The 13,064-nt window shown below is 41.0% G+C and overlaps 2 protein-coding genes across 2 annotated transcripts in view; both read right to left on the bottom strand.

The window, feature by feature from the left end:
• The window catches only part of LOC109936240 (protein ZGRF1), a 446,880-nt gene that overhangs the window by 171,062 nt on the left and 262,754 nt on the right, over window positions 1–13,064 (bottom strand). The window lies entirely within an intron of this gene.
• The window catches only part of alpk1 (alpha-kinase 1), a 109,275-nt gene that overhangs the window by 58,718 nt on the left and 37,493 nt on the right, over window positions 1–13,064 (bottom strand). Inside the window, exons 2-3 of the mRNA XM_048601355.1 lie at window positions 10,238–10,400; window positions 4,611–4,765 (exon numbers count right to left, since the gene is read on the bottom strand). Of these exons, the coding sequence (XP_048457312.1) occupies window positions 4,611–4,765; window positions 10,238–10,346 (264 nt within the window). The 5' untranslated portion in view covers window positions 10,347–10,400. The remainder of the gene's footprint in view (window positions 1–4,610; window positions 4,766–10,237; window positions 10,401–13,064) is intronic.

Genomic DNA, 13,064 nt, shown 5'->3' with positions numbered 1-13,064 from the left:
TTTAATAATGAATTCTTGAGTTTTGGGAGTCACTGGCAAGGCCAGTGTTCATTGCTCATCTACAATTGCCATTGAGAATGCAATGGTGAGTGTTTTTCAACTAGTGCAGCCCATGTAGTGAAGATAATCCCACAGTGCTGTCTGGTACAATGTTCCCTGATATTGACACAGCGACAATGAGGAACAATGCTATATTTCAACAGTGAATTGCTGTCTACCTTGGGGCGGTGAAGTTTCTACACACCTGCTGCATGTGTCTTTGTAACAGGTTTGGGAGGAAGTGATGGAGAGGCCTTCTTCCCAATATATTACCGTAACGTCTAATCTAAGAAGAGCACCTTCTTAATATTTAATTATTTAATGTGTGCACAATCACACAACCAAGTAATAACATCCTAGTAGCTGGATGGAATTCCTAAAGTTTAGACAATGGACATATGTTGACAATGTAAGCCATTGGCACAATCTGGCATCAAGTGCATTGTCAAATTACCACTTGCTCAATCATTTGTCTTCCTTACCACTGCTCCACATTTATTGCCTGGTTTCCTGAGCCCTGTTTCTGCAGAAAGGAAAAGCACAGTGTCCCTGGAAGAGTCAATTGCATCATTGTAGTGCAAGGAGAAGACTTTTATGGCAATAGCTGCTGTAAGGTTTTTCGGACCCCCAGCATGAATACCAGTAAATGGGTGGGTGGATTAAGCATGAATAGGTTGGATGGTAGGTGGGTACAGTAAGTTGGTAGAATGAGTGCATAGCATAGTAAATCAGTAAAGGGGTAGGTAGGTAGAGTGGCAGGTAGGTACGCTGCAAGCAGGTAGGGTGGCAAGTGGATGGGTTTACCAAGTGGGAGAGGAGGAAGAACAAGGGGTATTTGGGCCAGGTTTAAAGGGGTGGTCTGGTCTAAAGCTAGTCAGATTGGGATGGAAGGTGGTTGCTATTCAGGTGATATGTGGTTATCAAGTTGGGTTGGGCTCGGAGGTGTTGCATGATCAGGGGTGTACTTGAGTAGGGTCAGGAGTTAGTTGGGAGGACAGGGAGTCAGGTTGAATGATAGTAGTGGGTCAAGATTGGAGCAGGCAAGGGCTGGGGGGAGGATTAACATGAGTGATTGAGGCATCAGTTCTACAGTTACCTACCAGCTAGATTGAGTTTAATTTGTCCAGCATTTCCTCAGTAACTATCCAGGTAAGTACCATGGAACTGTCCAAAGTCTCCCAGACTAACTCAGAGTCAGAGAGATTTGTGGATGGTTCTGGGGGGCTGGTGGATTGCTCATCAGGAGAAACTTCCCAGGCATTTCCAATGGATGTCAGTGCCTTGGGAACTTCAGATGAGCATCTTTCCAGTCACTGACGATTCAGAGATTTGAAGATCTGGGCCATTGTTTAGAATGCACCATACTTGCAGCCTGGATGGTCTTAGCAATCCCATTGATTGGTGGCTACGTAGAGACCTTGGCCAGTTCAGAAACTGATTAAAAGAGTTCACTGTTGCCATGAGAGATCAAATCTGAATGGGCCAAATTAAGGTCTACAAATTCTAGTGGATATTTTCTTCAGCCACAAGCCCTCAGTTATTCCTACTCAATTTAGTGGCTTTAATCAAAAAGGTTGAAGTGAGCAATGGTGCGCTGCTGGTGTGTTGAGGTAGTCATTGAATAAAGGTGGATTTGGATTGGAGCAGGCCTTCCCCATTATTTGCCTGTTGCAGTTACCTTGATGTGGGGATGGGAGGAGGAATCAATGTTGCCCAGGATTGGGGAGGTGAGCTGGTTGAAGAGTACCTGTGATGACGTGCATTGATTTTTATTTTGTAATTATAACATCAGAATGGACAGATTGTTACCTTACTGAAGTGCAACATTCTCTATTGAGTAGATGATGGCAAGAGAAGAAATCCTTAGGGACTTGGCCTGTTATTCCCCATCAAGAATTGGCCAATTTACTGAGGAGCTTATGCAGGCTTTAATTTTTTTTAAACATTCTTGATGATGTGCTATCTATAAGGGTTCTGCCAAGAGTGACATTTAACTAAGTGCAGGATGATGTGCAGTTCTCTCTTAATACTGTCATTGTGCAGGTAGAATGCGCTAAAGATTGTTTTATTGCTGTTCATTTTGTAGATGCCACGTCTTGCAGTGGTTGGTCAGCTTTATAATATCATTGATTAATACATCTTCCATCTCTGGTGGCAAAAGACCAATGCCCACGATGTGGCACCCGTCAGGAAGCCAAAGATGCCCCTGAAAAAGTGAATTAAATAATTCCGTGCTTGAAGAATCTCGATATCACAGAATCAAAAACCTTCTCACTGCACTAATTGGAATAGTTTATTTTTCTCACAGTGATCATTTTTTACAGACTCTATTCATCAGATTGTCAGGTGGTGAGGAATGCATTATAATTTCTCAGGAGGTTCTCGTGATTACCTGCTGGGAGCTTGGCCGAGAAGTCCTGGAGATCCTAGAAAAGTGGACAATTTCCCAGTCCTTTTGTTGGAATTCGGGAGGATGACCCAGAGAATTATCAAGGAAATTTAACCCTTTGTATCAAAAAAGTGGGCAACTGGGCTAAGGTTACCCCAAGTCACTTCAAATGTGTAAGATTCCTGTATGAAAAGACATGACCAAAACAATCTGTGTAAATATGCAAGATTATGCTGGTCCAGGTAAAAAATGGAAGGTTTTTTCAGCATCCAGCTGAAGAGAATCTCAACAGGTTTGTGTCAGCGCGGTAGTCAATCGTTCAAGAACTGAATGCTTGTTTTTTCATAAAACCATTCATTGATCGATAAAATTAAAATTTTCACCATATTCTACAGAACAGCAGCTGTTGAACACAGGTCATTTTCAGAGCTTGTTATGCCTCCAAGCTCCTCCTCTATTGTCAACAGAAGCATGTTACTGAAGAAATATTGGAGGATGTTTCATACAAATTTATATTTGGCAAAAATTTTGATCACACCATATAGTGGGGAAATGGTTCAAAAATAGTTACTTTTAGATCCATATATGAAAAATGTAAGTTACAAAAGTCTTGAACAACTGTAATTAAAGGCTCTCAACTAAGAGAGGGTTAAAATGCTCAAAAGGAAATGACCTGCATGTATAAAGTTGCAACTGCCCTGCATTTGTGAAAAGCTTTGTATGAGATTGTGTGGCTTAATTAAAACAAACACTATAATTAAAGCACCTTTACCAAAAATAATTGTTTAAACACTGCAGCATATTTTCTGATTCTGTATTCATGTTTCTTCCTTGAAACTAGGGCCACAGAATGTCCACGCAACCAAATCATGCAGTCACTGCTAAACAAGTGGCATCTCTAAATGTAAATAATATCACAGGTCAAAGTGGCACTCTCTCTGCGTTGTTTGCAGTTTGGAAATTCTTTTTTTTTGTCCACCTCTTTCTCTTTCAGAAGTACACAATGGCACTGGAATATAAATTACCAGCAGCGATTAAATAATAGTTCAAAGCCGATTGCAAAGGCTGTGGTGTTTACAAAGTATTTTTTAAGCAGCATGATGAAACATTTCAAGAAGAGACATTAACCTATGGGCTCAAGTATGAGTGAATGGTTCGAACTGGCATGAGGTTGGATTTTGGGCCTGAATAGTTTGTGACCCCATGATTTGCTTTGTTTGGCTGTGGCAGCTGCGGTTATCAACAGATGTTTCAGCAATAAATAATTGGTATCATCTCAGAAAAGAGCCGTCTACCTGGGGAGAAGGCATAATACAAGAAGCACGGGGTCGCTATTACTGCTGCATTAATCTCTCATATACACAGGTTTCTCGGGGAGTTTACTGCAGGTGTTTCTTCTGTGAGAAAGCCCTCTGATGCAGGCAAACTCTCTAAAGTTATAAAGCTTTTGTGTGGGATAACGAAGGTCAGGCAGAGCTATAAATTCCTGTCTTGGAGGAACAAAAACAGCTTTACTACTTTTATAGACAATCACCTCCCCCCGCAAAAAACAAAAATGCACAAGACACAGTACGACTTTTAAAAAGATTTCTCCAAGTGTTCTTTAGCAAATTGTTCTTGGACTTAAAAGTTCACGTGAAAATAAAGGGAAAATATTTATCCGCGGCTTTGTGATGGAGAAAAAATAATGACTGTTTTTTTGAGGGGGGGCGAGGAATGTCTGTTTTAATTTAGAGATTCTGAGAAAAATGTTGAACACCCTTTGTGAAACTAACGTATGAAAACTTTTTAGTTGAATTCCTGAGACAGAATGGGTTGTTTTGGCTTTGTTTGTTTAAAAAAAATGGGGGAGGGAAGAGACGACCCCTCTTTTATAATGATCCCCACGTCTGTGGCTTTCAAAATGTTTGGAATATTGGCTCATCTCCGTTCATGTGAGAGAGGTCATTTTTACTCATTAGTTTTGGAAAACAGCATTTGTTTAGCTTCGTGCTTAATGTGTAAGAACGAAAATAAATTTCCAAAACTAGAAAGACACTCTGATAGATAAGCTCTTGAAAGTACTTAAATACATATTATGATGATATACAGATTAAACAAGAAAATATTTTGCTTTCACATATGATTTCTTTTTTTTAAAGGAAATGCTTTTTTTTGTGTGCAACAGGTGCATTATTCATACCAGCAAATCTGGCAGCTTCTCGCTGATGATATCTTTCAGGTTTGTTTTGTCTTCTGGGCATACTTCGTGTTTGTATTGCCACCTCTCTGGCACAAAGGGCCACTTCATTTCCTTTGCCTGTTCCAACAGGGTCCTCAGATCAGCAGAGAGTGAAGCTAGGAAGGTCAAAGTTCATGTAAGGAAATCTCAAAGAAATAAAAGACACCTCAATTGCAAATGCTAAAGATATGGCATCTGAAGTTGTGAAAGCACGTCCACTTGAGAGTAACTACAAGCTGCTCAGTCCTTACAAAAGAATCATAATGGTGATTTGTCTGTCACTGGGTGCTTTACTATACCATGCCCTGCAGGTAAACAAACTCAATCAGCTCTTAAAAAACGTTTTAAAGGAAGTAAATCCTTTCAATGACACTCTATGCATGAAGAACCATAGCAGAATGAGACAAAATGATCATCAAAACACTTAGTAATGCTCACTGTAGCAAAGTGCCCGCGATTTGTTTTAAACAGAGTTAGCTGGGGCCTTTTTGTGAGCTCTGCAGAACAGATGAATTTACAATAAAGAAATATTTGTCCTCAAAATTCACCAGTGGTTTTCTCAGTGTCTTGCTGGAGTTATAGTTGGAGATCAGGACTACTGCAGCAGAATTTCAGAGACAATTTTGGAGAAGTTGATTTGGGTGCCAGCCAGAATTCAGCAAGTATAACCTATCGGTTAAACATACGAATCAGTATTTGAACACTTGTTTTTTTTCCACCTTGTGATTAAGTTAATCCATTCATGCAGTGCTGATCAATAATGTCCACCTACCTACTCATTACTGCTTTGCTTTATGCATCAACCCCTTGTGCTAATGAATAAGGCTGGATTAACAAAGATAAATTCTGGGTGATGCCAAGCTAAGCTTCTTTCTTTTCTCAAACTTTGAGTACTGAATGACTTCTATAGATTTTGAAACATGAACACAAGGAGGCAGTGGAAAAAAAAGGCCACAAGACTGATCCCTTCTGTCAGTGAACTGAGTTGAGAGGAGTGCAAGAGAAACTGGGCTTTTCTGCCTTTGAAAGAAAGCAGAGAGGGGACAACATAGTATAGTAGATGATAGTAAAATATTAAAAGATAAATCGAGAATGAATTATGGCATCAACGCTCAAATGCAGAAGTTCTTTCTTGCAAAAGGCAAATTCACGTTCAGTATTAGAAACTTCTCTTCTACACAGAAGGCATCATTTTAATTCTCTATCAGACATTAATTTGATTCGCTGCTCCATGTTCTTCAGGTCACAGCAAAGTTAACATTACTCTGAAGGAATGTGAAATTGTCTTCTGGTTTGGACGTTGATAGATTTTTTTTCAGTTTGACAATTTTGGGAGGAGCAGGTTGCATGAATTTAAAATATCTAGGAATAGGATATTAGGGCAATTTTCCCACAGGATAATGAATCTCAGGAACATATTGCTGCCTGGTGTAGTGGCTACTGACTCTCTGAAGGGCCCATAAGAAAGAGTTGCACTGACTCCCAACTGGAGCAGAGATCGCATCATATAGAAACATCTTTATAGATAACAATTGATTTGCGTGGCTGGGCTGTTTTTGATTTCTAGGGATGAGGTAATGAATTTTCTGTATATTTATCCTCATCATTTTTCTTCTTTATCGTTCCTACCATCAGATTACCTGGCTGTATGGTGTGTGATGGGAAGAGGGAATATGGTGGAGGAGGAAATGCTTAGTTGTAATTCTTCAGCCATCGTACTTATTGTGGTAGGAAAGTTCAATGAACCAACTGGTATTTTCCTCCCCATTAACTGAGTAGGCTCAAATGTTTAAATAGTAGAGGGAAAACAACCTGTTTGATTTCTCGGATCTCTCGCCAATGATTACACCGATTACATCACACTTCAAGGCAAATGTAACTCAGAAGGGAGATTTTACATATCCTGGGAAATCACAAATGCGTGCCCAGGATTTTCAATTCATAAAATCAACTGATGGAAAATTAGGGAAAGAACCTGCAACCTCCTTTAAAGAGGTTTTAAATCTCTCTCTCTCATTCTCCCTCTTTGTGGTTGTAAATTTTACACCTAGCTCTTGTCCTGTATTGATACCATTGTTTGCTACTAATCAGGAGAGATTACTGTTCACAGTTACATTAAATGTCCAAATTGGTAGAAATATGACAGGCCATTCATCTGAGAATTTGATCAAAACGGAAGTTAACAAACCTGGAGGCACATTTTGTAACTAACTGTAGTGATAAGCAGTACTTTTGCCTTCTACTGGAGTTTGTTGAAGCACCACAATGGCCTGAGGAGAAACATCCAGAGATCCTTATCCCTCCTTTATTCTAACTGAATACTGGAGACCCATGATTTTTGTGATTACTGGGGATTCTTACATAACCTTGACTGGAACAAAATTGATTAGAACCTCAGGGGAATACAATGTGGAAGATGAAGGAATGTCTTGCCCAGTGGAGAAAGCTGAAGGAACCCAGTTTAAAGGGCAACAGGATTTCCATGTTTCAGGCAGTTCTTCATTAAATAAAACAGTATTCTATTTGTATGCTGTGATTAAACGCCTGCACCTTGGGTCACCATGAGATTGATATCAATGTCAGGAATATTGAATGTGTCATTGCAGTAGGCTTGCTAAACTTGCTGAGAATGCTGGATTCAGTAATTGCATTACCAATAATGCTTTACTTAAAATGGTGCATATTCCACTTTTAAACGTTGTGTATTGCTGCAAGGTAAAGGATCAATTCAAGTTTGTATCAGCTGCATCGTATCTGTAAAAATTGGTGGTGCTTAAATGTTTTGTATAAAATTAAAATGTGGTCTGTAAATGCTATGCTGTTCAGAATATCAGGATGATAGATCATAACCCTGGATCACTTGTATACATTTTGATATTTTAATTGCTTTTTTTATAACAAAAAGACATATATGTGAAAAATGACTGCGGATATAAATTCAGTATCTATCTGGGGAGAAGACACCCTGGAATATCACTCCTGATAAGGCATCAAGGAAACTTCAAAGGAAAGGGCTACAAAGAGGAGAGGCGCCCTACAAATTGAGATTTCTCAGACAGTGAACATGTTGGGAGGAAAGATGGAAGTCTGGGCAAGACACAGGTATTGTGTCTTTCTCTTTGAAGAATACAGAAGAACAGGAGTTAAAAGCCCTGTCTTTGTGGCCTGGTGGAAGAAGATGTGTGAGTGAGGTGAGGGACTGTTGTGTGCCTGTGTGCTGAGGTACTTGTGTGTACTAGTTTGAGTTTGAGTGCTAGTGCACTGTGAAACTCTTCGTTGCAGAAATACCCACTGGTCACCCCTGCATTGCAAGTAAAAGATTCAATTGCTCTGGGTGCTAAAGGCCAGCTAGCCAGTCAAAAGGAAACATGACAAAAATAGGACTCTTTTGCTCCTGAGTGCAGCCAGTCAATCATTGTCAAAAGGAAACGAGAAAAAAAAATTAAACTAACCTGTAAAGCCAAGAAATCTACTATTCATGAAAGATCCAAAGAAATTGATTAATATATTTTAACTTTCCTACTTCTTCAGGCTCACTTGTTTATTTCTAATCTGTGCTGCACTATTATTTCTTCTTGCGATTAGTAACTAATAAACTTCCTCATTTGTTAACTTAAGAAAGCTTTGTTAAATTGGCTCCTTTTAAAATCATAAATTGAATTGTTCTGGGAGAAAGGTATTCAGAAAGGAGGGGATCCTTTGTAAATTAACCTTGTTATGACTGTCTGAGGGGATGGGTGAATAAAGATGGGGAGCCAGTTTGCCCATACTCAGAGAACTTGGTGTATCCCTTTTGGAACTGTAATAACTTGAGGCATTCACCCAGGGCCTGGTATTTGCAAATTTGGTTCTCATCTGAGATCCAGTCATAACAATACCGTAACATTGTTGTGCCACACAATTGGAGAAATATTAAAATAATATTGCTTGTTCTTATAATTTTATACAATTTTTCATCCTGAAACTTGGGTGTGCCACAGTACACTTGCCAGCATCTAGGCTGGTTCATGTTTGGTGACACAGTGAATTTTAGGAAAAAAAGTTTGATGATCAGTATTATGAGTTGCTTTAACTGCCCCTCATGCAGGTTCCTCCAGTTATTGTCATAAACCTACGGATCCAGTGGGGATTATTATTTGGAACTGTATGACTACTGGTAAACCAGCATTTGTCCACATCACCAGAGTTACCATTTTGGAACTATCGCATCATTAAGGACATTCTAACTCTCATTGTTAATGAGTCTAATGGAAAAGTGAAAGAAATTAGGATTGAACATGATGCTTTTTGAGTTGCTCGTGGTTCAGTGTAGCACCACATGTTAAATTTACCCAATATGATCGGGAGGATCCTGTGATTATTTATGTTCTTCACACTTTGTTTCGACACCTTTTAAGTGAGTTAAGCTCAGATTTCTTCTTGAGTGCCGCAGTGATGTGAAGTATGTGTGATTTGCAAAGAATACACATATTGACCTTACATGGCTAGCATTACTGAAGCAGTAAAAGCTACTTAGAAAGGAGTTGAAACAAGTCGTCTGTAACTGCTGCCTTGAATTAGTTGCATGGGTTTATATTTCAAATGTATGCGAATGACTGATGCATGATGAATTCACCTTTCACACCCAAGCTTTTACCTTGGATATGCTTCATTCAGCAGGTGGATAAAAATTAGGAGACTTTTCTGTGAACAGTAATCTAGAAATAAATGCCATTCTAATCCTGGTCTACCTTAAAATTCAATTGTAATAAAGAGGATAGGGAGCAAAGGCTGGTAAGCTATCAGCTGCGGTTTTTGACAAATTAAAGCTCTGCCAAAAATGTTACAAGATACTCTTCAAGCCTGCTCGCAAATGTAACATTTCATAGAGCCTTAATTCGAGGTGCAGCATCACTACCAGCCTGAGCCCAATGGCCGAGATTTGAGAGAGAGTGTTGATGAATGTGTACGGCAGATCGCTTGCTGGTATCTGCGGTACCATTGTGTCTCTTTTGCAAAGTAGAAGTGTTTGTGGCTCAGTCAATGGTGTTCTCAAAACACCGTCCACAAAGTCGTCTTAGCAAACAGTGCGGCTCAAGTGGTCTGCGGAGATTCTCGTTTCTTTTAGGTTGGTAAAGTTTGTACGAATGCCTTGAAATGTGAGATCTTATTAAAGAGAGGCCTGGGGGTTATAAACATAAAATGTCCAGAGTCCCACAAAGCAGCTTTGTCACATACTTGCACGTATAGACTGGCAACACTAGTCTAAAAAAAGGGTAACGTCCTTTAAAATTAGGATTTACTGACAAGTTACGTGCAGCAGGAGTTTGCCTACTGTTCTATCACAGCAACTATTCACCCCTTGTGTTTATTGGAGCTTAAAATGAGAACTGACAGCAATTCATTGTGACAAAGTGTGCTTCCTTCCCTACTCAAGGCTAAATCCTATTCATGTGCTGTAAATCCAGTTATTTCTCGACACTCGCCTGCCAAAAGAAAAACGAAGCAGAAGCAACAGGGCATCGTGTCTCTGGGCAGCATGGACTGTGCTGGTGGGTCTCGCAGACACTGCCCGCTATCCCTTTGCTCGGCTGCTCAATAGCTCTCACCTTCGCACTGCCGGTACTCTGTCATGTCCTGTTCTGATGGTTCTGATGGGGGTGCGGTTAGGGCCCGCTTGCAGTCCTGGAGGAGTGCAACCACCTCTTGGTTATTCATGACCACTTGCTCGACTATGAATTGAACTTCCCTGGGTGTGGAATGATCAATTACCTATGGGAAGACACAAAAGCCAAATAAAAGATCCTTCAGGCGAACTACCTGGTGAACAAAGGGGAGAAATGATTAACTCAAACTGTCATCAATTATCTGCAAGACTCAAGCAGGGCGAGATAATGCTGGAGTCCCATCAAAATACACGGGCAGCCTCCGCGGACATTATCCATAGCTTCAGAGTTTATGACTAGGTTTGGTGCTGGGACATCGGCAGCTGCAATACTCTTTTCTCACACACATACAGACACACTGCACCCACTTCCCAGCACCCACACCACTTCTTTCTTCTCAGATGCATTCACTGATTGACTCCCCAGGCCACAGCATACATCCATCAAAATAGGAGTGCTTCTACAGGTCCAAGATGCACAACCTCACGTTGTCTGTCTCAGCTGCAGATGCTCTGAAATCTGCCCCATTCACACAATGGGGCAGATTCCCACATTCCACCAGCAGCAACACCTACTGTGTGCTTTCAAACATTGTGGCTGGCTTGTCAAAGTCTGCACATCTTCAGTAACCTCTACAGGGTGCGGAGGAGGAGAATCAGTGAGTGACAGAGCGCACAACGAGGCTATTCAGCCCATCGTGCTGGGAATGGAGGAACAGATGCAAAGAACAGTGAAACAACAGTGAATGCTGGAAATCTGAACCACACACAGACAATGAAGAAACTCCCAAATAAAGGCAAAGTGCGGTGGGACTTGCATTTTGAAACAAGCACAGAAAACGGAGAAACTCAGTAGGTCTGGCACCCTCTGCGGAGAGAGAAACAAAGTTAACGTTTCGAGTCCGGTATGGCTGTTTTTCTAACAGAGGGCTATCCAGATTGGGTTGTTAAGTAAGTTCAAGGCTGAAATCGACAGATTCTTAATCGGTAATCAATGAGCGTGGGGAAATGGCGGGAAAGTGGAGTTGAGGATTATTAGATCAACCATAACCTCATTGAATGGTGGAGCTGATTCCATGGGTTGAATGGGCTGCTTGTGCTCTAACATTTTAAGGTCTTAACTCAGAAGCTCGGAAGAACAGTCTTATTGGACGCAGAGCGTCAACTCTGTTTCTCCTTTGGCAAATGCAAACCTCTGGCTGGGTTTCAACCAGCAACTTTTGGCTAACCGCGGTTGCTGCTTCGGATTTGTGGTCAGAGGAGGCAAAGGGAAAACAAAAACAAAATAAAACTACCACTTGACGTCAGCACTGCCTCAGCTACTTGTCTTACAGCTCTTGTGAGAAAATCGGGGTTACTATAATCCAGAGTGTGGAAGAGTGAATACAGCATGGATTCCAACCTCCAGCAGGAATAGCTGATTCAGATCTCCCTCACTAGACCTGCATTGTGAATTCTCATGGGCAATATAAGGTTACCAGGGAGTCGGTTAGCTCTTTTGGCTAGATAGCTGGTTTGTGATGCCGACCCTGGGGGTTCAATTCCTGAATTGGCTGAGGTTACCATGAAGGGTTCTCCTTCTCCACCTCTCCCCTTGCCTGAGGCATGGTGTCCCTCAGGTTAAACCATCACCAGTTGTTTCTCTCTTAATGGGAGGGCAGGACTATGATTACTATATAAGGTTGCTATTGATAACCAAGGGTGAAGATGCTTGAGATCTGGTGGATTTGCTGTGGTATCTGAGGTGCTCCTTAATTCGGAAAAGACTAGCAGAAGTAAAACTGCAAAAAAAATTTGATTTAAATGGGCCAATACTTTACCACACTGCAGAGAAGACTACTGTTAGTGGACCAACAGTCTTTCAAACTCTGGGCAGAGTGAGTCATCAGGGGAAATTTACCCAGCATACTTTGTGGGGCTGCAACAGGAGCAATATACCTAGTATTGGTATCTTCTTTTGTGTCACTAATAGGGTCCTCTCCATCTCAGCCACAGAGTCAATAACAGCAATCGCCAAGAAAAAGGAATGTTCTGGTCCCAAGGCTCAAATGTGCGCAAGATGGATATGTTAAAACAAAGAAGACTTGCGATTTTGGATTTCTCTTCAGCGTCTTAACATAAATCATTCAGGCACAAAGTGTAAAAAAGTGGTAATTTCAGATACCACTCTAACTTCACAGTACATCGAATGCACAAGGAATATTTACCATGTTTATAATTACATTCTTGCTTAGCTGTCCTAGCACTGCCACAAGCGAATATCTCAATATAATTACAGTTACCTCAAAGCTTGAAATTTCTGCTGGCAGTATTAGTAGACTAAAGGTTAACACAGGTTAATCCATTTACATTGAGGGAAAGAATGAACCTCCATTTATGTAACGCTTCATGTCTTGGGATATGCCTCACATCTAATAGGCTGAATTCTATGTGGGAGCAGTAATTATGCACACTGGCTGCAACGTCAATCTGCCTCCCCAGCCCGACATAATTTTGCATGGTTCAGGCAGGTAAGTGCCCAAGGTTGTAGCTTATGCTTTCTCAAAAGAGGACATACCCCCTCCAGGCAATCAGATGGTCAAGAGCTCTCCAGATCCAGCAGTGCCACCAGAAACAATGGTCCATGCTGAGGCTGCAGTCAGTACCTGGGCAATAGTGTTGCTGGAGCTAGCCTGATCATCAGGCTTTATATTTGATGGTGTGGGCTAACTCCAATGTTGGCAAAATTCCAGCAGTGGAAGGACATCCTTAAGTGGACATAAATTGGTCAC

This window comes from Rhincodon typus, chromosome 1 (assembly GCF_021869965.1).
Source record: "Rhincodon typus isolate 14 chromosome 1, sRhiTyp1.1, whole genome shotgun sequence".
In the NCBI taxonomy this organism is placed as follows: domain Eukaryota; kingdom Metazoa; phylum Chordata; class Chondrichthyes; order Orectolobiformes; family Rhincodontidae; genus Rhincodon; species Rhincodon typus.
The sequence above is the reverse complement of the archived record's forward strand: the minus strand, read 5'-3'. Positions and strand labels throughout refer to the sequence as shown.